This window comes from Salarias fasciatus, chromosome 3 (genome assembly GCF_902148845.1).
Source record: "Salarias fasciatus chromosome 3, fSalaFa1.1, whole genome shotgun sequence".
NCBI lineage: Eukaryota > Metazoa > Chordata > Actinopteri > Blenniiformes > Blenniidae > Salarias > Salarias fasciatus.
In genome coordinates this window covers 26534477-26557289 of record NC_043747.1, presented here as the reverse complement: position 1 = coordinate 26557289, position 22813 = coordinate 26534477, and the positions used below count along the sequence as shown (strand labels likewise).

Genomic DNA, 22813 nt, shown 5'->3' with positions numbered 1-22813 from the left:
CAAGTATTTCTAAAATAAGTTGATTTGAATGTTTCAGTTGGTTACATATTGTGGGAACATGCCAATGCTAACTACAGAAACTATGCATATATTTTCATGTTAATCTTGTTTACATGTTTTTCGGTCCAGATAAATGTTAGCATTAGCATTGGCAGTGATTTTCATGATGTCATAGTGAGTGTTGCATTCCAACTTCCTTCATAGAGCTAATGGTTAGCATTGGCATGAATGGGACTAACTTTCTTTTATTTCCTGTGTGGGCTCCCAGGACATGCTGCCCTCAAATGTCCAAGCAGAAGTGAATCCAGTCACCATGCCAGCCACAGGAAGTTGGTCTCTCCTACTGCTTTCACTTCTGTTCTGGTCGCTTCGGCTTGACCTCTCTCTCTCTTTCTCACTGAAAAACTGCACAATTAGCTACTTTCCTGCTGATGCTAATGCTAATGGTGTGGCTGTGGAATGCTCCAGCCGTAAACTGGCTGTTATCCCAAACGACGTTCCCAGGAACACTACATCCCTGGACCTGTCTATGAACAGAATCGTGAGGATCTCCACCGTGGATTTACGAGGTCTTTTCAAGCTCAAGGATGCACAATTCCACAACAACTGGATTTCACACATCGACGACCGAGCATTCAAAGACTTGAAGGATCTGAATAATCTGGACATTGCAGGCAACAAACTGACGGAGCTGACAGATGACATGTTTGAAGGCCTGACCAGATTAGAAACTCTGGTCCTGAATGACAACCAGATCTCCTCCATCTCCTCCGGGGCCTTTCAGCATCTGCTCAGTGTACGCCTGATAGAACTAGGTGAGAATAACTTGACCCAGATCTCCGACGTTGTCCCAGCTTTCAAAGTGCCTACATTAAAAACTCTGCAACTTGAGTTCAATAACTTTGAGTCTTTGGAGTTTGACAGTCTCTCTGTTGGCTCATCCAGCCTCACATCTCTTGACCTGAGCATCAATCCTCTGACCAGGTTCAGCCTCAAAGAGGACGTCTTCCCCCACCTGCAGAACCTGGGTTTCGACGAATGTTTCCAGGACATGAAGTGGGAAGTAGCAAACAAGACCTTTCTAAGGAGCCTGGATCGGCTGACCCTCAGCGGGACCTCCATTAGTTTTAAGACGTACAAAGAGATGCTGCAGACCACTGACAACATCCAAAACCTTGTGATGGCTAACATGGATATCTGGGTGAAGTCTGACCTGGTGAGCATCGCCTGTCAAATCTCTTCTCTGAGCTCTATGTTCCTGACAGGGAACAATCTGGGATTCTTGAACAGACACATGTTGCACTCCTGTTCAGGCCTCACAAAACTCAACCTGTTCCTGAACCAGCTGACCGGTATGTCCGAGGACGCCTTCCAGCCGACGCCTCTGCTCCGGGTCCTGCTGCTCAGCTCCAATCGCCTGACCGAAGTGCCAGCAGCGCTGCTGACGCTGTCCTCGCTGGAGAAGCTGGACCTAAGCTCCAATTTCATCACTCAGCTCCGCTGCTCCGACTTCCACAACCTGACAAGGCTGCTGAGCATCAACCTGCAGCTCAACCGCATCTTTAGTCTGAAGCCTTGTGTCTTCCAGAACCTGCAGGACCTGAAACAGCTTTATATTGGGCAAAACTCTTTCTTCATTGTTGGAGATTGCTTTAAAGTTCATTTATGGAAACTGGAGTCTTTGGATCTATCCATGAATGAAATGACAACTATCCAGGAAGGAGATTTCGCGACTCTGTCCTCGCTTCAGGACTTGATTTTACTGTCTGATAAGAGCTACCGAGTGGCACATGGAGCTTTTCGAGGGCTCGACAGTCTTCAAACCCTCAGTTTGAATCTGGCTTTCTTCCCTAATGAGGTTTTCAGTTGGCTACCGAGTTTAGAAACTCTGAATATTCATCTGATCTTGACCGTGGATGATGTGACAGTAAACGATAACCCGCCTTTCTCCAACTTGTCCAGATTAACAAATCTCACAATCAAAGTTGTCAACATATGCCGTGTTCTAATCACACCCAATCTGCTTAGTGGACTGAAGTCTCTGCAATACTTTTGGACTGATGCATTCTTCACAGGTTCTTTACACCCAGACACTTTTAAATACACCCCCAGACTGAGAAGTCTTAAGATAATCCGAAGCAATCTGTTGGAATTGTCTCCAGAACTCTTCAGGCCCCTCAAGAACCTGAAAGAACTCGACCTCTCCAACAATAAACTCCGATCTTTGGGTTTTCTAGCTGAGGCTACGCTATCGACTCTCAACTTTCTCAACCTGAGTGAAAACGAGCTGTTGGTCATCAACGAAACCGTGTTCCATTCCCTGCCTGTCCTGACCTACCTGGACCTGTCAGAGAACCCTCTGGCATGCGAGTGCTCCAATTCTGGATTCATCCGCTGGGCTATAGAAAACAACCAAACCCAGATAGCTCATGGTCATGGCTACACTTGTGTTTTTCCCGTCAGCCAGGGAGGAAACCGACTCCTGGAATTTGATGTGCTCTCATGTTGGGTGGACGTGCAATTCCTCTGCTTCCTTTCCACCGCCGTTCTCGTCTCGTTGGTCCTCCTGTCCTCCTTCGTCCACCGCTTCCTGAGGTTTCACCTCACCTACGCCTACCACGTCTTCCTGGCTTTTCTCTACCACAAGAGGAGGAGGAAGAACATTGCCCCCCACCGGTACGACGCCTTCGTCTCTTACAACATGCAGGACGAGGCCTGGGTCTACGAGGAGCTGGTTCCAGAGCTGGAGGGTCAGCAGGGCTGGAAGCTCTGCCTGCACCACAGAGACTTTGAACCAGGTACCACTCTAGAGTTCCTCCATAGTCTCAGGCCATTTTAGAGTAGACTGAAGTCATTGTAGAAATAATCACTGCTTGTGAATGTAAGTGAGAATGAGTATGAGCGGCTGTGGTTCAGTGGGGAGAGTGGTCGTCCCATAATCAGGGGGCTGAGAGTTCCATTCCTGTCTGCATGTCGAAGTGTCCTTGGGCAAGACACTGAACCCTGAATTGCCCCCAGTATTATGAGTTGCTTTGGACAAAAGTGTCTGCTAAAAAATTGTAGAGTATTAATGATAAAAAAAAGGCCTTTAATCATGTCATGTCATGTCATCTTTTGTAAAAAATAACAACTTGTGGAATTGTGTTGATAGGAAGAAGTGGGAGTGGCCTTAGTGATTCCTCCTGGTGGACAAACATGTAGCGTGTTGGTAACATGTTTACCCTCCACATGGTGTCTCTTGTTTTTTGCAGGCAGGCCCATCGTAGAAAACATCACGGATGCCATCTACAGCAGCAGGAAGACGATCTGTGTGATCAGCCAGCACTACCTGCAGAGCGAGTGGTGTTCCAGAGAGATCCAGATGGCCAGGTAGGGGTGTAGCCTCTCTTCTGTTTCCCCAAACAGTTACTGACCCGTTCTTGATGACTGACATCCGCAGCTTCCGCCTGTTCGATGAGCACAGAGACGTGCTGATTCTGCTGTTCATGGAGGACGTCCCGGGACACCTCCTCGGTGCATACCACCGCATGAGGAGTCTAGTGAAGAGGCACTCCTACCTGAGCTGGCCGAGATCCGCTCGCACCATCTTCTGGCAAAATGTACAGCGAGCTCTGGGCATAGACCAGGAAGACCTCCTCTGAAGACCGGAGACCTTCAGACCTGAGCCTTTTAGGTACAGCAGGTACAACTGAAGCCACAAATACAGGAAGAGTGGCTTAGCATGTTTTCACATCCTCACAACTAAACTAGGTGACATTTTAATGTTGACCATGGAGACTTTCCCTACCTTTTTCTATCTTCCAGATCTGATTCAATGTTGTTCAATAAATCTGTCCACATCCTCAGCAAACCTGTTTTATTTGCTTCTTTCAAAGTCGAACAGTGTCAAGACTTTGGGTGATATTCAAGGACATCTTAGTATTTGTTGTTCATCTCTGTGTTTAGGTGATTCCATTTGTTCAAATTAAAAATGTCAAGTCATGTTGCAGCAGTAACACGAATCAAGAAAAACTGTTATTTTCTTACTGAAGAAAAACTGACAAGTTCAAAGAATATAAAAAAAAGCAGAATCTCAGAGTTCTAGCTGTCCTTCCAGAAAGTTGTAATCACAATGATTACTTCAAATTCTACCCATCTCTGTGAATTCTGCACAACCTTGCAATCACAGCAACTTCTCATCATTGCAAGGTTGCGCAAAATTCTTGGAGATTGATTGAATTTAAATTGTTTGCTGAAACTGTTGTCAGGGCTGTCCAAAAAGATCTTATTTCAGAATTTCCATAGATAATCGCAATTGATCGCAGTATTTGGAATTATTCGTAATAGAGCATTGATGTTGAAACCCAGTTGAATTTGAATTGATTGTTGCAATCGCAATGTAACAACTTCCTGGAGGGACTTGATGGAAATAAACAGTTGTTCTGCACATGCTCAGTAAATAATAGCGTTCAGCCTCCGGAGTGGCCTGACTTCACTACGAAAACAAAGAGCAGCAGCATCCACTGGCCCTACAGTGCTTTCAGTGTTTCTGCCATTGCCATGCCAAGTTTCCTTTTCAGCCTCCTCTTCGACTCCAACTGCCCCGATATACCGCGGATATGTTAAATCAAAGAATATTTAGCGATTGATTATGTTAAAACGACGGAGTCTGGGTGGTTTAAAGACATTGCTTTCAGAACCGTGTAAAGGTGAAACTTTTCCGAAACAGAACGGAAAAAACATGAAAAGATGCTGAGATGGATGCTGCATGTTTTTAGCTGACGTCTCTCACTGCCATGCCAACAGAGACATGGGCCCCAGGGGTCCCTGGGGGTCCTCCCCTGCACACCCCCTCCGAGATTGAAAATGTCACAGAAAGAGCTGAGGAAAAACAAGCATGCGAACAGCACACAGCAAATTCAAACCGTCACAAAATATTCAAAAGGTTTCATCTCACGTGAGGATTGAAAACTAAAACAGACCAGAAGGAGAACAACTCATCTCGGCACTCTCTCGCTCGCTCTCCTTTTATTTATTCATTCGTTCATCCGAGCAAGGAGGAGCAAGGAGCCAGTAAGGCAGCAGAGGCAGATTTCCTCCTGCTTGAGTGCTGGCGATGTGGATCCGGAACAGGTACGAATCAAATCTTTATTTTTACAAATCAAATGAGTGACAGAGGAGACGGTTAGAAAAACTGAGAGCAGAATTCAGCCTGAAGCATCAAGCTGGGATGTGAGGAATGAAAACTCCTGGAACAAAAATTGGTTCCCTCTTTGAGAACTTGACACTGGGCATCTCCAGCAGGGTCTAATCATACAACACAAACTGAATTAGAGTTACACCCAGGTCTGGTCTTAGTCTTAACTCAGATTGTAGACCAAGGAACCGAGCTTGCTGTTAATGCGTGAATCAGCTAGACTTTAAAAAGGTTTAATATATGGTGTGTAGCATCACTGGTGTGAGCCCTGATTCTCTTTAGCATGTAGCATGTAGCACAGCTCAGAGCAGTTAAACTGCAGATTGTTGTCATGTAAGCAGGATCAGTTTTGCTGTTAGAACCTGATGTCACTCATGTTTATTCTTGGTTAAATCACAGAATATGAAACTCATTAAACTGAAATCTCAAATTTGAATCGTTTGTCTCCATGTCTTTCCCATCAGGTGCTGATTGATGAGTTCTAAAGGTAAAACCTCCATTTTCATCTCACTGGTCAAACAACTTTGCACAGCATCATCATGCAAACTGCTACAAATATCTCTACACATAAGAAAGACGACGACCAATCTGAAACATCAGTTTCGGTGGAGGCGGGGCTTCAAGATGTCAGCCGTTCAGTGGAGCCCAACTTCAACCTCAACCTCAATCTGACATCGCCTAGCAACCCTCGTCCACCGGCTGAGCGCTGGAGGCTGCACGCCAGCAGCAGAGGGGCCGTGAAAGGACATGTTACCATGACAACGGGCAAGCCCGGTAACGAGCTGGCGATGTCGCCAGGAGAAAAAGATGATCCATCCAGACTGAGGATTAATGCTTCAATGCTCACGCCAACGACTGAAGCAAATGAAAAATTTCAAAAGTCACCGAAGCTCAAACACGTGTCTACGCCGAGCCCGAAGACCAGAGGTGTCACAGTGGCGAGTTTGAAACCTCAGCGGGTGGAGCGATCCACAGCGCCCGGTGCACAGACAAACACCAACAGCAAAATTACCGTCAGCGTACAAGTGGAATCGAGTAAAGAAGAGATCAACCTCAAAGAGACAAGTTCTGGATCCAGAATGTCCTCCACTAGTCCAAAACCTCCAAATCACCGAATGGATTCTGGACTGATACCGACCAAAATCCCCCGAGCAACCTCAGTCAGTCCAAAACCATCCACACTGAGAAGATCCACAGAGACCAGAACAAGATCCACCGTCTCAGAGACCCTTGATCTAAATTTAAGTCCTGAATCAGGATCCAAGGAAAATTCTGGAAACAAAGACAGTCTGGATTCTAAAACTGTTTCTTCTTCTAATACTAGCCTGAACTCCAAGACCAGCTCTGGTTCTAAATCTGTGATGGGTTCCGGAGATCAGCTGGACTCTAAAACCACAAACTCAACCACCTTAAACTCAAACTGTAAGAGGGGAGTTCCAAAAACAAGCCAAGACCAGAAAACTGTCCCAGACTCTGAAGTCAAGTTCAATCCTGGAACTGGTTCAAAGCTGGGAACTGGTTCTAAACTAAATCCCTCTTCAGGTTCTGATGTTCTCCTTACTTCCACACCTGGACAAACAACCTTAACTTCAAAACCCACCCAGATGGCCTCCAAAAATAAGGAGAACCTGGTCCCACCTATATCCGCATCATCATCCAGAACCGGTCTGTCCGAAGACCATGATCTGAACACCTCAGGGACCAGTTCGCAGCCTGCACCAGAACCTTCAGTAGGATCAGAACCTTCTAAGGTTGGAACAGCTTTGCACAGTTCAGTGTTATCTCCTGGGTCAGTTTCTGAAAGTAGGAGTCCTGGTTCTGCTCCAAGGAGAAGTCTTGGATGTGGTTCAGATAGACCAATCAAGGATGTCCAGAGGAGTCCTGGTTCTTCTTCTCAGAGGAGTCCTGTTCCTGCTCCAGGTGAGACTTATGTGTGTTGTGGTTGTTTTTAGTCTAACTTCAGGCCTGAGCCTCATCATATTATATTCGCTCGGGTCTGGTTTAGGCCAGCTAAGAGCTGCTTATAGCTTAGCTTGAGGCTAGGTTTAGACTAGTTCAGGGCTAGGCTCAGACCAGTTTAGAGCTAGACTAAGACTTGTTCAGGGCTAGGTTTAGACTAGTTCAGCCTAGGTTTATTCCTGTTAATCATCACAACTTGAAACATTGTTCTGTAGCATTTGAAGAAATATTCTCGTTAGTCAACATGTTTTGCTCACTTTCAGGAGCCGCCGTCCGGTCAGATGGGCTAATTCCTTTGGCCACCTCCAGTCCCAAGACCAGAAGTGTGACATTCACAAAGCCTTTGTCATCTGTTGCCATGGCAACCAGCCTCAGCAGCGCATCCCACAATGTGGCCACAACAGACCCTGGTGAGAGATTGGGTCCACGGGGGAGTGCACAGCGAGACGTGGGCATCCAGGTCGGGGTTGAGGTTGTGGATCGGTCGGCTTCCACCAGCCCCAGCCTCAGCGCAGGACCTCACTCCTCTGCTCTGATTGGCTCCTCCAGCTGTCAGTCAGGTGGTTGGACATCCCAGACCATCCCGCCACTGTGCTGTGGCCCGCCGCCGCCGCCACCCCTCCACCACATCTGCACAATAGATATCGAACTACGAAGCCAAACAGAGACAGAGTCCCTCACGGCCGACAAGGCAAGCTCTCTCCCCGCCCGCTTACGCACGTTTAGCTTCCAGCAGAGCCCTGCCCCCTCGCCAGAGCCGCCCAATCAGGACGTCGATATCAGTGTGGAAAGCACACATGAGGAAGAGGAGGAACAAGAGAAGGAAGGAGTTTACCAGGATGGGAAGCGGAAGGAGGTGGAGAAGCCGCAGGAGGTGGCTCGGGACGAGCAGGGTATGACGTGGGAGGTGTATGGCGCCGCAGTGGACCTCCAGTCCCTCGGCGCAGCCATCCAGACCCACCTGGAGTCCAAAGTCCAGAACCAGGAGAGACACATCAGGACCCTGAGGAAGTCCGTGTGCTCCAATAGCAGCCTGCGAAAATACCGGACGAAGAAGAAGAAGAGGAAGAGCAGAGGGATTCTAGGATGCTGCAGGAAGAATGCTGAGGTGCAGGAATGAACTTCACTGATGTTTGGAGTGAAACAGCCTGAAAGTAATACTCCAAAGGTTTTGGACCCACACCCTTTTCCTATCATTGACAAAGTTAGACAAGCTCATAAAAAGCTTTTTTTGTGTCTCTGCGTCCAGTGGCTTGTTCCCAGCTGTTAGCATCGTAGTTAGTTTAGCTCAATTACTGGAAGTCAATAGGAATCAGAGCCGGACTGACAAAAGTGGCACTTTGAGATTTCTGTGTGAAATGAAAAGTGCATTATAAATAAAATGCATTATTATTATTATTAAAAGTGGATATAATTCTCCTTACAGTGGTCCAAGGGATGGCATATTAGCACGTGAAGTAAATCCGAATGGTTATAAAACATTTTAAAAGATGTGTTTTCTTCTCAATCTGTGACAATAATGTTTTGATATACACTGCATAGTGCTCCGTGGAAGGATATACAGGCACACAGCAGCTGAGTCTATGGCTTCTACTGCTGTGCTCCGGTGCATCCTTTCGCGGAGCACTGCGCATGCGCAGATCTGTGTGAATCAAAACGTTATTTTAACGGATTGAGAAGAAAACACGTCTTTTAAAATGTTTTATAACCATTTGGATTTACTTCACGTGCTAAAACGCCATCCCCTGGACCACTGGAAGGAGTATTTTGTCTACTTTCGTCAGTCCGGCTCTGGTTCCTATTGACTTTCAGCAATTGAGCAAAGCTAACTACGATGCTAACAGCTGTGAACAGCCACTGGATGCAGAGACACAAAAAAGGTATTTATGAGCTTGTCTAACTGTGTCAATGATAGGGAAAGGGCGTGGGTCCAAAATCTTCAGAGTGTTCCTTTGACAGCTGGTCTGGAAACTTTCCTGCTGTTGATACATGAACCAATCGTGTTCCACTCGCCCTTGGACTTGAATTTGCCAAATAGTTTTGAAATGATGTGAGCTCTGGTAACATTCCTAAAGATGAAATAAGACGTGTTTAAAGTCATAATCAGAAAACAACACTCATAGTCAGTGTCTGATTCCTGTTTGGCTTCAACTGCATTTCATCAATTTTTTGATCCATTGTTTTTATTTAGTGCTGTCAAAAGGTCAGTGGCAATTAATCCCATAATTTCTGTATTTAATCACAATTTATCATTTCCTTTTAAAAATTGCCAGTCTCAGAATTTCAATAGTTATCAATGAATAATCGCAGAATGTCCGTAGTTGAGGTAGACCACCTTATTATGTCTATGACAAACACAATTTTCAAATTGAAAGAAAAGTCCAAACTCTAATTCTGCAATTAATCACGATTAAATTAAAAAAAAACAACAACTTTTCACAGCCCTAGATTAATGAAATGTAATTAACATGCTTCAATCTGACAGTCCTAATTTTATTGCATGTGATTTCAATATTTTGTAGCGGTATGGTTGAACCTTGCACGGAGTTTTACTGTCTTTCTACACCTGATTGTTAGAATGGAATCTGTTTCGCAGCAGTGATGCTAGAGCGGTGCTCATGTTGGACCTCGTTCTCCATGTAGCGTTGTGCCAGATTCCAGCGATGCTTGTTGATCTGGAGCAGAGACGACAGCAGCTCAGAAACCACTAAATATTTTACCTGCCACATTTATTTTTTCCTGCACAAAGCAGTGGAGCGGCGAGCGAAGCCTCGCTGAAGCATTGATGCTCTATGCTAACGCTAGGATGCTAACACTGCCCATTCAACTCCCTGGGAAGCGGCTGCTCCTCTGAATTATTCAGAAACATTAAAGTAACACTCTGTTAACAACACGAGGTCTGTGCCATGTTTTATTCAGACACACACACACACACACACACACACAGTAGGAATTTTTTTTCAACTCTTTTCAAAAATTCCTTTCAAGGCTAAAGGGCTTGATAGGTCACGTGAATTTGCAATGCATTGCGGTCGCCTGTTTTCATGAGCAATAGCCATTGTTTACATCATGTAGGTACACGCATTTTGTTGCCAGAGACACTCAAAGGAGATGGAAAATTGACCGGAAGAAGACATACTGGACCCTGTTCTGATCAGTATCTTGAAAAAACTCTTGACATTGGTGGAATAAATCCATACAGATGGATCTCCCCATGGATTTGAATGACTTGCCACCACTGTCTGAACCTGAGCTCTGATCAGTGGAGTTGATTATTATACCGGCCAGGAATTTAGGAGCACAACTCTTTAAGGGTTCATGGACAAACCAACGTTGGGACAGCACGGCTCCACCTCACTGTGTCCCTCCCCTTTGTGCTACTGCTTGTATGCTTTTGACTACCGTATGGAATCCAGTCTCAATGTCTGTGAGTAATATTTCGGGGGGTTTTTTCGGTTGTTTATCTATGGATTGGGGCATTTTCACAGTCCCTAATATCTCCAGTTCTCCCTTGTCACACATGGGTGCAATTTATTTGATCTTATTTCATTTATTAACCAAAACTCAGGATAGATTTACTCCCGCAGAAAACACTGATGAAAGAGAAGTAATGAAATGCTTTGGTCTTGCTCTAGTCAAACTTGTCAGGATCTCTATGATGCTTTGGTCATTTGTGTGTTTCTTACTGTGTGCTAACTGAAAATGTATTTCAGCCTGTGCACTCCCAGCAGCTCAGAGAGGCTCCAGCCAAGCCCTGGGTTGTCCTCCATGCCAGTGGTAAGCTGCAGTCTGCTCACTGCATGGCTGGTGTGATCCAGGTGAGCCATTTGTCATGCCAAAGTCACTACAGCACCTTCAGGACACCACTACCGGCCTTCTGTGAGGGACAGGTGGGATGGCCTTAATGCAGTTTTACCACTGATCTCTCATTTCCAGGTTCTTCTGAACGTGCAGTTTCGTCTGCGTTGCTCCATCTTCATCCACATCTATTAGGTGTAGGTGCAGGTGTAGCTGCTGCGCTGCTAACTGCCGTTGCACTCTCCAATCTCCTTCTCCATCGCTGCTGTCTGTGGCTATCAGCAGCTTTCGCCTCCGTGTGGCCGAGATAAAGTGAGGGTGTCGCTCATCTCACGGGCAGGTTTCCCTCAAAACACACACGTTCATCAATACTTTTGAAATGACGACAGTGGCCATGAAAAGTAAAAGTTAAAGGGGCTGTATCATGCAAAATTCACTTTTTGTATGTTTTAACCTTGTTATATAGCTATGTACTCACCAAAAACACTCCCAAAGCGTTTTTTTCCTTCGTGCCTGCGTGTTTAAGCTTTCCTGGTGTTTGTGCTGCTCAGAGAGGCAGCCCCTCCCGCACCCGTGAAAACGCTCTGTTTTCCCACGTTCACGTCACACGGTGAAGATGGCTCCCCTGAGCCCCCCTCCCGCAGGCCCTCGGCAATCAGCGTTGCTGCTTTTTGTAACTCCGATTTCGAGGATAAACTTTGACCATCCTCTGAAAGCAACAGTCAAGCAAGAGCAAGAGTCTGAAGGGTCTGAAGGGTCTGGAGGGTCTGCGCTTGGTGAGTTTCTCACAGGAAAAGACGTTTTTGCGTGTGGAGAAGCGAGAGCTAAAGAGCTAAAGCTAGCTAGTGTATTTGTTTTGAAGCGCTGATTGGGTTGAAGTTCACTGTCAGTCAAAGTCCACAGGGGGAGAGGCGGGATTTCAATGAAACAGAGCGTTTTCTCTTATGGGTTTCAGAATTAGCCCCAGAAAATCTTTTATTTCACACAAAATGCCTTTTCCTTAGTGCCAAAAATAAACTATTACCATGTTAATGTCATTTCTAGGGTTTGGACTAGCTAAAAAAGCATCATACAGCCCCTTTAATCTGCTTTATCTTCAGCTTCTTGGCTAATTCCAGCAGCTGTCTACATGTTTCTTATGACAAACTTAATATTTGGATTACAAGATAACATTTATTTGTACTTTCCAGTTTTAAAATGTCAAGAAGTGATTAAGTCGAAGCGATGTTAAAACGTCTGACTGCTGCTGCTATGCAGGCCGTTTGACTCCTCTTCCGACTTTGGCATTTAATAGCGCAACATGATTGCGCCTCATTTTTAACCTGTTAAAAGAAGCAAAGATCCCACAAGGGAGCTGTTGTGCGGGCAGCCGCTGTAAAGAAGTTCGTTTGCTTCCTGAAATCAGATGATTTTCGCTAGAAGTAGTTGCTTTTTAAATAGTTTTATACTATAATATGTTCTTAAAACAGTTTTATGCAGACTTATTTTGGATTTTAATTCTCCATATGATATGTAGAATCATCCTAATTTCTTGGTTTGCTCTATTTGACCCGTTTCTTCCTTCAGATTATCAGTAAAAGTTTAAAAACAGACGCACAAACACGTTTGTGTTGGAGAAAGTGACACATTTAAATCTGGCTGGGCGCCTGGAAATGCGTCCACGTGGTCGTATGGTGATGTCAGAGGGCTGCACGCGCTCTGATTGGTCGGCTGTGGCCGGCTATAAAAAGCCTCCAGCCGAGCCCCCCAAAGGCCTCAACAGCTCCGGCGCAGGTCTGAACCCGTTACCACGGAAACCGGGAGCGGCGGGAAAAATCACACAAACCACAAGGTGAGATTTAGAATATTTTAGATTACTTTCTCTTTGTTTTTTTTTCCTCAAAGCAAATTTTTGAAAACCTGAGAAAAGTCTCACAACAACCTGCTCTACATTTTTAAATCAAATTAAAAGTAAATTTTTCCCCCTTTTTTAATGTGGTTGAAATAAGTATAATGCTAATTGTTTGGAAGCATTTAGCTGCTATTTCTCAAAGTCATATTTGTAATGTGACACCTCCATCTGTGGATGTGTTTGTTTTTGTGAGTGTGTGTGTCTGTGTGTTTGTGTGTGTATGTTTGGGTCTCTCTGTGAGTACCTCTGTGCGTGTGTGTGATTTGGTCAGGTGTTGCAGTGTGTCCAGGTTGTTCTGGATCACTATGTGAAGTTGTTGAAGTCTCACCGTTACTTTATTCTCACTGAAATGTGTTTGGCTGTTTGGTTGAAGAACTGATCTATTTATAGATCCTGAAGCTCCAGGATCCTGAAAGACTCCAGATCTAAGTCCTGTTCCAGAGGAGGCCTCCTCACCGCGTCCAGATACTGCACCAGTGCCCCACTTGTAACTGATATGGGGGGGGAATCTTCACTGGGAGGGGCGATTTGCCGGTTACATAACAAAATAGCGATGTTGAGCGAGAACAGAGAGCAGGCGGTTCCCACAGTGGGTCTGTGGTTCAGGACGTTCTTATGGAGTCAGTATAGAACACTCGTTTTACTGTAGAAGAATCCTTTTATTACGCAGAGCAGCTCTGGACCATCTGTCCAGGGCTTTTATTTTGAAGGTAAGTTGGTGAAAGTATGTTGACTGTGACTTTGGCACAATTCAGAGATCAGAGAGGAACTCTTTGAATCTCCGTTTCCATGGCAATGTTCAAGTGAAAAGGAAAATGTTTTGTCATGTTGTGTGTGTCTGTTTACCCGACAACGGTGATCAGAATCATCTATTTTCGACCGTTTATCCAGGAAATGCAACTGTTGGTGGATTTAATTTTTTATTTCCACAGGAAATGTCTCCATGGAAATAGAGGAAACAACAACTTTCTGAAAATGGTGTAATTCTGTGGAAATGGAGGAAAATGCAAATTTATGAAAATGCTCCATCTCCATGGAAACAGAGGAAAACACAGCTTCCTGAGAACACCAGGGACCCACCTCTAGAAGTAGATTTTACAGATGCAGTCAAGTTTTTCTGCACATGCTCAGTAGACGGACAGTTTTCAAGACGTTGCCACCTGAACACAAAATGTTTGTGAAATGAAAACTGAAAAAAGTTGCCTTGTCAGTTGAAACATCGTTGTGCCCCTTTGATCGTCTCTCTGAAAGCCCGTTCGTTTTCGTTACTGTTTCCAGCTGTTTCCTGTTGAAGTGGAACCGCCATGTCGTCTGTCACGCTGATCAACCTGCTGCGTGGTGGTCGCCGCGCCGTCAGCGGACAAACATTCTGCCATCGTGTCCGACGCTCTCAGGAAACTTTGTCTGGGTTTGTCCAGGTGACAAAACGATTGTGACGTTTGTTTTGTTTTTGTCCAAGAGTTTGTCGTTGCCCAGCTGGGATCTGGTTTAAGGACTGACACTGATTTAAGTGTGAAATCATGTCCTGTCCCCTCAGGTAGGCGGGGCTTTGTTCGGGGTGGTGGGCGCCCGGTGGGCTAGTGGCTCGGGATGCTTCGACAGCGACGGCAGCGGCCGCCCGGTGACCTGGGACTCGTTTGGCATTTGGGACAACCGGATAGAAGAACCGGTTCTGTTGCCTTCCAGCATCAGATACGGGAAACCGATTCCAAAGGTGAGTCGAATGACGGAAACGGATCAAAACGGTCATATTGTCAAAGACTTTACACATTAACGAAGCTACAATTCTCAGAAATGAATCTTCGAAAACTCCGGTCGTTACTCGTACATCGTATTGTGTTTGCAGCGTTTCTTTGGTTTTAGCTCGATCTGTGGTGTTTTATGGAAAATTTGTTTTCGAGGAAAAATTTAGGCGAGGGGAAAATGACCACCCTAATCCTCTAACAATCTAATCCTAAACTCCCTAACCCTGAACTTCCTAACCCTATCCCTCCATCCCTAAACTCTCTCATCCTAACCCTGTAACCCGAAATTCTCTAATCCTAATCTCTCTAACCCCAACATGCTAACCCTAAATTCTGTAACCTAAAAAACCGGACCCCAAATTCTCTAACGCTAACTCCCTAACTCTAAACTCTCTAACCTAAAAACTGCAACCCCCAAATCTCTAACCCCAAAGTCCCTAACCCTATAGCCCAAAACCTCTGTCCCTGAACTCGTTAATCCTAGCCCTCTAATCCTAACCCTTTGACCCTAAAGTCCTTAACCCAAACTTATCACCCAAAATCTCTAATCCTTTCTAACCACCCAACCCTAACCCATCTAACCCTGACCCTCTAACCAGAAACATGCCTAAACACTCAAACCTAACAGAGATGGGAAGAAAGCAAAGAAGAAATATCAGTTTCACATTAGCAGATCATTAAATCTCAGGTTAAACATTACTCAAGTACACATCAAATGTTCAGAATTCTAATAGTTCAAGCGTCATCTGTTGAAGATATCGAGAGAATATTTATTCACAGTGAGTCTATTGGAAATTTTCAAACTGCAATTGTTTTTTCGACTTGTTTTTTGTGACCTACTGAAATCCACTGAAAATATATTTCAGAACTTATCTTAAATCAAAAATAATTTTCACTGTTGGCAGATTTTTTTTTTGTTCATTTAAGATGCTTTTACCTTTAAGTCAGTAAGTGAAAATTGTCTTGATTTAAAATGTATTGTCTCTTGAAATGAGACATTTTCACTAAAAACGGGAAAAAAAAACTTTTTGATTTTCACTTTTTGCACTGCGATCCGAAACATTATTTTTCACAAGTTATTACAGTTACATCAAAGGTCCTCGGTCTAAAGTTTTCATTCTACACCAAGAAATGTGATTTTGTCAGAAGACTGAGGACTTTTCGGAATTTTAACGCATCACAGTTAGTTCAGCAGCGAATGTCTGAAGTGGCCATGTCAGATAGCTTTCACCGTTTTATTCCCTCTGTGGTAAAGTTCACCGTCATTTTTTTTTTTCTTGTATAAGCTCATAAAGCTGAAGGACTTAATGTGCTGGTGTTTTACTGCAGCCGTAAAGGGGTCAGGTAGCATGGCGTGAGAGGCGTGAGAGGCGTTGGCATTATGGCACCATAAACATGCAACCACTCAGAAAACAACTTCGTTAGAAAATAAGAGCGTGGTAATGGGTTGATAAGATCGTCTGATGAGGTTTCAACTCAAACTGCAACAATAAAAGTGCAACAATAAAGTTTTACATCCGAACAGAAAACAACAACACCATGACAACATCTCTCAGTCCTGCACTGTGGTTTGTGTTTCAGCTTCAAAATTCAGCAAAACCATTCAATATTAAAACAGGCACATTTACTAAAATGGAAAGAAAATCATAAACTGACAAGAGTTTCTTAGAACGAACAAACAAAACAAGCAAAACTGCTGAGAAAAGAGCGAATCGGGAGGAGTCTGTATGGAGCGTCAAGCAATTTCCCTCTGAGAAAAATTAGGATTTTCATCGTATTGTCAAGGTCAAGGTCAAGGTCAAGGTTTATTTCTATAGCACATTAAATACAGAAAACTCTGCCCAAAGTGCTGCACATGTTGATAACACCATAAAAAGAAAAAAAAAAACAATAGAAAAATACAAAAGTTTAAAAACAATAACCTACAAAAATGTCCAGCTCAGCTTGTGTTGAACGCCAGAGCAAATAAATGTGATTTTAACAAAGACTTAAAACACTCAACAGATGAGGCAGAATGAATGTTCAGAGGGAGATCATTCCATTGTATTGTATTATTTTATTTTGCTTAAATAAAGTTTATTCTGTTCAAACCTATTTTATTTTATCTTACTCAATTTTAGTTTATTCAATCACTTTTATTCTATTTGACTTAATTCTGTTCTATTTTATTTGATTAATTTTTATTTCATTTATTTTACTTTTTTATTTTATTCTGTTCCATTCTGCTTTATTGTAATCAAAACTATCTGATTAAATATTATTGTATTTATCATTATATTATTATATTATAAAATGATAGAATTATCTGAAAAATGCTTCAAAAGAAGGATGAAACGACTAAAATCAGGCACAAAAGGAACTGAAAACGCAATGAAATGTTTCCCTTTCCTTTCAGTGTAACTTCATAAATACATCATAAGATACTGTTTTTGTATGTACAATGATGACTGAAAGCAGAAGCTGCGTTTACCCCATTTTAAATCAGGGGTGTTAAACTCAGATCCAGAGAAAATTGATTTGGTAAAAAAATCTCAAAAACAGATTTTTTTTGGTCCAAAGAAATGCAAATAGTCTTAGACTATAAGAGGAGCGGGAAATATATCGAGGTTTAACAGATGTATCGGAACATTTATTGATAATCAAGCTTCAGCAACTTCTTTTCGTCAGCTTTCATCCTTCTTTGTTTAGAGACATTTAGTTTCCCGTGATCGTACTTACTGGATATTTTTGATGTATTAGTCACTTCCTCATAAAAATCACCTGATAGACATCTGAAAAAAGTTAGTAATATCCTAGGAAATATGATACTTGAGTAATATTATTTACAGCAGACAGAAATGTTACATTTTGAGGACTTTTTGACACAAAACCTGTGAAGACTTGACCGGAACATGTCTGTCCATCTGGCAGGTCGGTCTGGATCGGGTCGGCAGCGCCTCAGTTCTCGGCCTCCGGAAGCAGAACGAAGATCGCCTCAGAGTCGCCCGTATCCATGACGACCTGCTGTACTTTGCCGTGTTTGACGGCCACGGCGGCCCGCATGCCGCCGACTACTGCTACACCTTCATGGAGAAGTTCATCAGGTGAGAGAGGATGGAAACCGAAAGGATGTTGTTTAATTTTTATTCAAACGGAGGCTCCATTTGCACAACAACATTCTGAAAACCAACCAGGTTGGACTGTTATTACGGTGGCTGTCGAATCTAAAACTACCCAGTCCAGCAGAATAAGGTACTGGGATCAGGACCAGGAGAACATGAACTGGGACAAGGACCAGGACCGGGAGAATCTGGACTAGGAGTCATGACACTCTGGAGGAAAACATTGTTTATCTACTGAGCGCGTGCAGATCTATTATTTACCACAGCCATAGTGTGCAGGACCAGGACCAGGGGAAGGACCAGGACCAGGACCAGTGTATTTCTGCTGTCAAGGAGGAGGCGGAACCTAGGCATTTGCAGAAAGTTGTGTTTTTGCCCATTGACATGACGACAGAGTTGTCAAAAAGTTCCGTTTTCCATTGTCGTGAAAAATCACCCTCAAAATGCCACTTCAAGTTTCACTTGAAAATGTTTTGTGCCAACAGAAGAATAGAATAGAACACAGTAGAAAAGAATAAAATAGTCATTCTTGAAAGAGATTTGGTTTTCTGACTGAAAGATTGACTGAACGTTTCCTCAGAGATGCTCTGGAAGATGACGACGACCTGGAGAAGGTTTTGAAGAAAGCCTTTCTGGATGCTGACAAGGCTCTACACACACATCTGAGCTACTTCAACAACGGTGAGACGAGAACACGAAGCAGCGCAGAGACAGTCTATTCACTGGGAAGAAGAGTGTCAAATAATGGAGGCTTTGTCAAAATATGACACACAAACTAAAGATGATCCAGGCAGGAAAAAAAAACAAGAAACACAAAGTATATGTTTCATCTAAATTAACGGTGCAATGAGTGAGAAATTTATCATAAAAAATAATGAAAAACATTCCCATTTTTCATTTGTGATTGAAGAAATTTTCCTTTTGAACAATTTGTCTTCTCCCTCAACAATGTCTTAGTCAAGTTTGTTTTCTTTCAGAGTGAGAGGTATGGTGAGGGGTATGGAGGGACAACTTTGGTGGGTGGGCCGAGCCCATCATTCCTACCTGGTTCCTGTAACCCATTAATACTTCCTGGTTCCTACAGTTTATCGCTACTTCCTTGTTTAAGTAGGCCATCTCTACTTCCTGGTTCCCATAGCCAATCGGTACTTCCTGGTTTCCTTTAGCTCGTTATTAGTTCCTGGTTCCTGTAGCCCATCATAAATTCCTGGCTCCTGAGCCCAGTGAGTTCCCAAGGTTTCCAAAGTAGAGCAGCATTACGTGTTTTATGTCTGCGCCGCTGGCCGTGCACCATGCACTGCCATTATACCGCCCCTAAACTAGCTCCCTGTGCAACAGTTTCCAAAGAGAAGGAGGGGGAGGGGGGAAGAATGTTATGTGATGCAATATTTTTTGTTGCACTCATTTTTCATATTTAGCTCGATGTGATGCTAATGCTGAAGCTAACATCAAGTTTAATGGATGCGAAATGGATCCGCTAACAGATGCTAACAGCAGGTTAATGACAAGGATCGCAAAGCACTGGGAAATGCTAACGCTAACAGCGGGATCTGCAGACAAATGAAAAATCTTTCCCCAGTAGAATCGTTAACACAAACCGTTCATCGTCTGCAGACTCTTTCTTGATGGCCGGCACCACGGCGACGGTTGCTATGCTACGCGACGGTGTGGAGTTGGTGGTCGGCAGCGTCGGCGACAGCCGGGCGCTGTTGTGCAGAAAAGGACAAGTCCACAAGCTCAGCAAAGACCACACGCCCGACCGCGAGGACGAGCGAAGGCGGTACGAAGCTCGTTTCCATAGCGCTTTGTTAGCTCATGGTAGCACAAGCGTCGTGAAGATCAGAGCAACTCTTAGCTGAAAATCTATAAAAATAGGCCTGGAGGTATGTTGGACTTCCAGGCAGGTTGATCAGGTTTCATGCCCAGGTTCGGGTCTCCCTCAGGATTCAGTTATGTAACAGCAGAGCCAAGCTATATTTGAGCTCTGGATGTTATTGTGTGTGAAATACGAGATGTGATTGAAAAGACGCAGCGTCTATAAAAAACCCCAAAGGTCAATCAGCATTTAGATCTGACCTTTGCCTCAGACGAGATGTGCTGCTTGACAACATAATGAGTCCTGTGTCTGTGTTTCAGGATCCAGAATTGTGGTGGCTTCGTGACGTGGAACAGCCTGGGTCACGGCTACGTGAACGGCCGGCTCGCCATGACGCGCAGCATCGGAGACTTTCACCTGAAGTCCTGCGGCGTTATCGTGGAGCCGGATACCCAGCGTATCAGCGTGAGTCCTGGAGCCGCTTTGATCCACGTGGGCAAACCAAACTATTGTTACTGAGGCCGTTCTTGCTCCACAGATCCAACACGCCAACGATTCGTTTCTGGCTTTGACCACCGACGGCATCAACTTCCTGCTGAGTGACCAGGAGGTGTGTGATGTGATCAAGCGCTGCCCGGATCCCACAGAGGCTGCAGAGGTCATCGCTCAGCAGGTGGAGGATCACTCAGTCTGTCCAAGATCATGTTTGTTTGTTTTTTTTAGTGGTCTCACAAAACAAGAATCTGAACAAGATGTTGCCTTCAAGTGTGTGTTCGGTTTTCTAAGCTGAAAAATGTTCCATTGGAACAAATTAGGGATGCACTGATAACCATGGGGACAAGTGTAGCTACTTTAGCTACCAGGGCCAAATTTCACTACTTCTTGATCACAAATACTGGTAGGAGTACTTACATTTAGTTACTTGCTGATACCATGTACTGATACAAGCATTTATTAAATGCCATACAGCCTAATTCAAACTCCATATGTAAACATTACATCAAGGCTATTAAAGCGAGGGTTGGCGATTTGAATGAGATACATTTTTTTTAAATACTGGTTAAAATGATCTTTATGACCCGATGGGAAGCAATTCATAGCGTGTTTTTAAAGCAGAGCGGAAAATATCCGCTATCTGCAGCAGGAGTAAAACGGGAAAAACAGCAACCAATCGTCTTGACGGGACACCTTTTTTTAACCAATCACGTCCCTTCGCCGTTCGACCTGCCCCCTGCGTGTACATGTCAATGGCGTGCACTGACCCTAGTTCAGTGCACACGTAGAAGGACGGAGCGTCGTTGCAGAATGGCGGAGAAGAATGTTTGGGGGTTTACTTACCGTTGAGTGCGCCATAACTTGGCGTAGTGCAAATAAAGAAAAACGAAGAAACAAAGCGCTGAGGACAGTGGTGCTCGTACATGTAAGCGGGTGCGTCCCAACGGGAGCTCCTCCAATGGGGTGGGAGCTGGGCAGAGCTAGGCAGAGCCTTGGGGAGATGCTACATTCGTGCTACATGCTAGTTTTCCAAGATCGCCAACCCTAGCTTTAATGGAAAAAACTAAAAAAAAAAACAAATCCTTTTCTGTGATAACTGCATGGTAATGTCTCATTATCTTTAACCTCTGTCCTTAATACAACAGGGATAGAAACATGCATGAAGTGCCTGAGCTGTCAGAATGAACCGCATGGGGGCAAACTGCTGCAGTGACTCTCGAAACATGCTTTCCAGGCACTGCAGTATGGCTCGGAGGACAACGCCACCATCATCGTGGTCCCGTTCGGCGCCTGGGGGAAGTTTCCAGACTCCTCCGCCGTCTACAGCATCAGCAGGAGTTTCTCCTCCAGCGGCAGATGGGCGTAGGAACTCAGCAGGAACTCCAGCAGACTGAGGACAAGTTGACTTTTTGAACAAGCCCAGTGTGTTCACGCCAGTCAACAGTGTAAATAAACTGTATTATAGTTATGTATAATTTGTACATATGCAGGAGAATTTGCAGCAACACATCAGTGCCCAAGAGTTTGCTGCTGCTGTGTTAATTTAAATCTTAACTCTTGACCAGAGCTTCAAGGTTATTATGAACCGACTCTTTGCCGATGACATGCAACTATTCTGACCTTCAGTTGCTAAATATTCACTCACATCAAGGTTCATGGTCACTTTCTAAATTCCCGTGTTTTGTAGCTTTCTGTTACAAAACACACGTTGAGCTTGACGGAGTGACAAGACAAAAAAAGACTGCAGCGAAGATGAGTCGAAAGATAAGATAAGATCAATAAAATCAAGATAAACAACCACAAAACACAATAAAATATTGCTGAGGGGAATAAAAAAGATGTGTGAGGTAAAAAGCAGGACAAAGTTGAGAGAAACATGAAACTGCAGCTGCAGCATGAGTAAAGGAATATTTCTTGCTCGTGTTTCTCAGGAGGTTTAGAGGACCCAGACCCAATTAGTTTATCAGGAATGTGAGAAAATCTGATTTTTTAACAGGCTTCCTCCAAACGAAACGACAGGAGCACAGAGAAGTGTCAAACACTGTCACGAAGCTTCTGGAACTCCAGAATGCGTCAGAGCCCCAGAGTGTTTCTGAGTTCTCGGATGTCTGACTGATCCAGAATGTGTCTTTCTTCTAGGTTTTTTTCAGAAATCCAGGCTTTTTCAGAATTCTGCAATGTGGTGGAGCTCAAGAATATCAGGTCTAGAATTTTCCAAAGTTTTGGTCCAGGTCAGAGATCTAAAATGTGGTAGAGGACTGGATTCTTTCAGAGCTCCAGAGTCTTCAGTATGTTTTGTGTTTTCTTGCCAAGTTGCACCTTAAAAACTATGCAGTTGTTTTATTTTCTGTCCATCGATCTGGAGCTTGTGAGCAGAACGATGTATCCCTGGTCCAAATGAAGGACCGGAGGCTTTGACCTTTGACCTGCAGGTGCACACCTGAATAAAGTTTGATCTGTTTCACTGACTTCCTGAAAAGCGGAATTATTTTCAGAAGATTTCAATAAACAAATGATCCTCAACTGTAGAAGCGGGTTGGATTGAAAAGTTAGCGTGAAGAAAAGAATCACAAAATGAAGTTTTACAGATGCAATTTCGCTTAGTGATGGCCTGACCAGCAGGTGGTGCTGAGGAACACACACACACACACACACACACACACACACACACACACACACACACACACACACACACACACACAGATAAACTCTCTCCCTCACACACATACACAGATAATCTCTGTCTCTCTCTCTCTATCTTGCAGACATAGAGAGAGAGATAAACACACACTCTCTGCCTCACACACACACAGTGGACGTGGTGGCAGCAGT

The 22813-nt window shown here is 44.1% G+C and overlaps 2 protein-coding genes across 3 annotated transcripts; both read left to right on the top strand.

Moving 5' to 3' along the window:
• The first annotated feature begins 313 nt into the window (after positions 1–313).
• Positions 314–14116, top strand: LOC115382690 (toll-like receptor 13). The gene is made up of 5 exons (XM_030084524.1): positions 314–2798; positions 3252–3369; positions 3440–3615; positions 13580–13621; positions 14103–14116. Exons 1-5 carry the CDS (start codon positions 314–316, stop codon positions 14114–14116), a joined length of 2835 nt encoding a protein of 944 aa, XP_029940384.1.
• On the top strand, positions 12691–22449 carry LOC115381419 (protein phosphatase 1K, mitochondrial-like). 2 transcript variants are annotated; one of them, XM_030082775.1, is made up of 9 exons: positions 12691–12764; positions 14103–14242; positions 14362–14538; positions 17480–17652; positions 18251–18351; positions 19285–19450; positions 19807–19951; positions 20025–20159; positions 21216–22449. In XM_030082775.1, exons 2-9 carry the CDS (start codon positions 14129–14131, stop codon positions 21345–21347), a joined length of 1143 nt encoding a protein of 380 aa, XP_029938635.1. In that variant the 5' UTR covers positions 12691–12764; positions 14103–14128; the 3' UTR covers positions 21348–22449. The 2 variants fall into 2 exon arrangements, with proteins under 2 accessions (XP_029938635.1, XP_029938643.1); XM_030082783.1 differs by lacking the exon at positions 12691–12764 and adding an exon at positions 13401–13534.
• Positions 22450–22813: the final 364 nt, after the last annotated feature.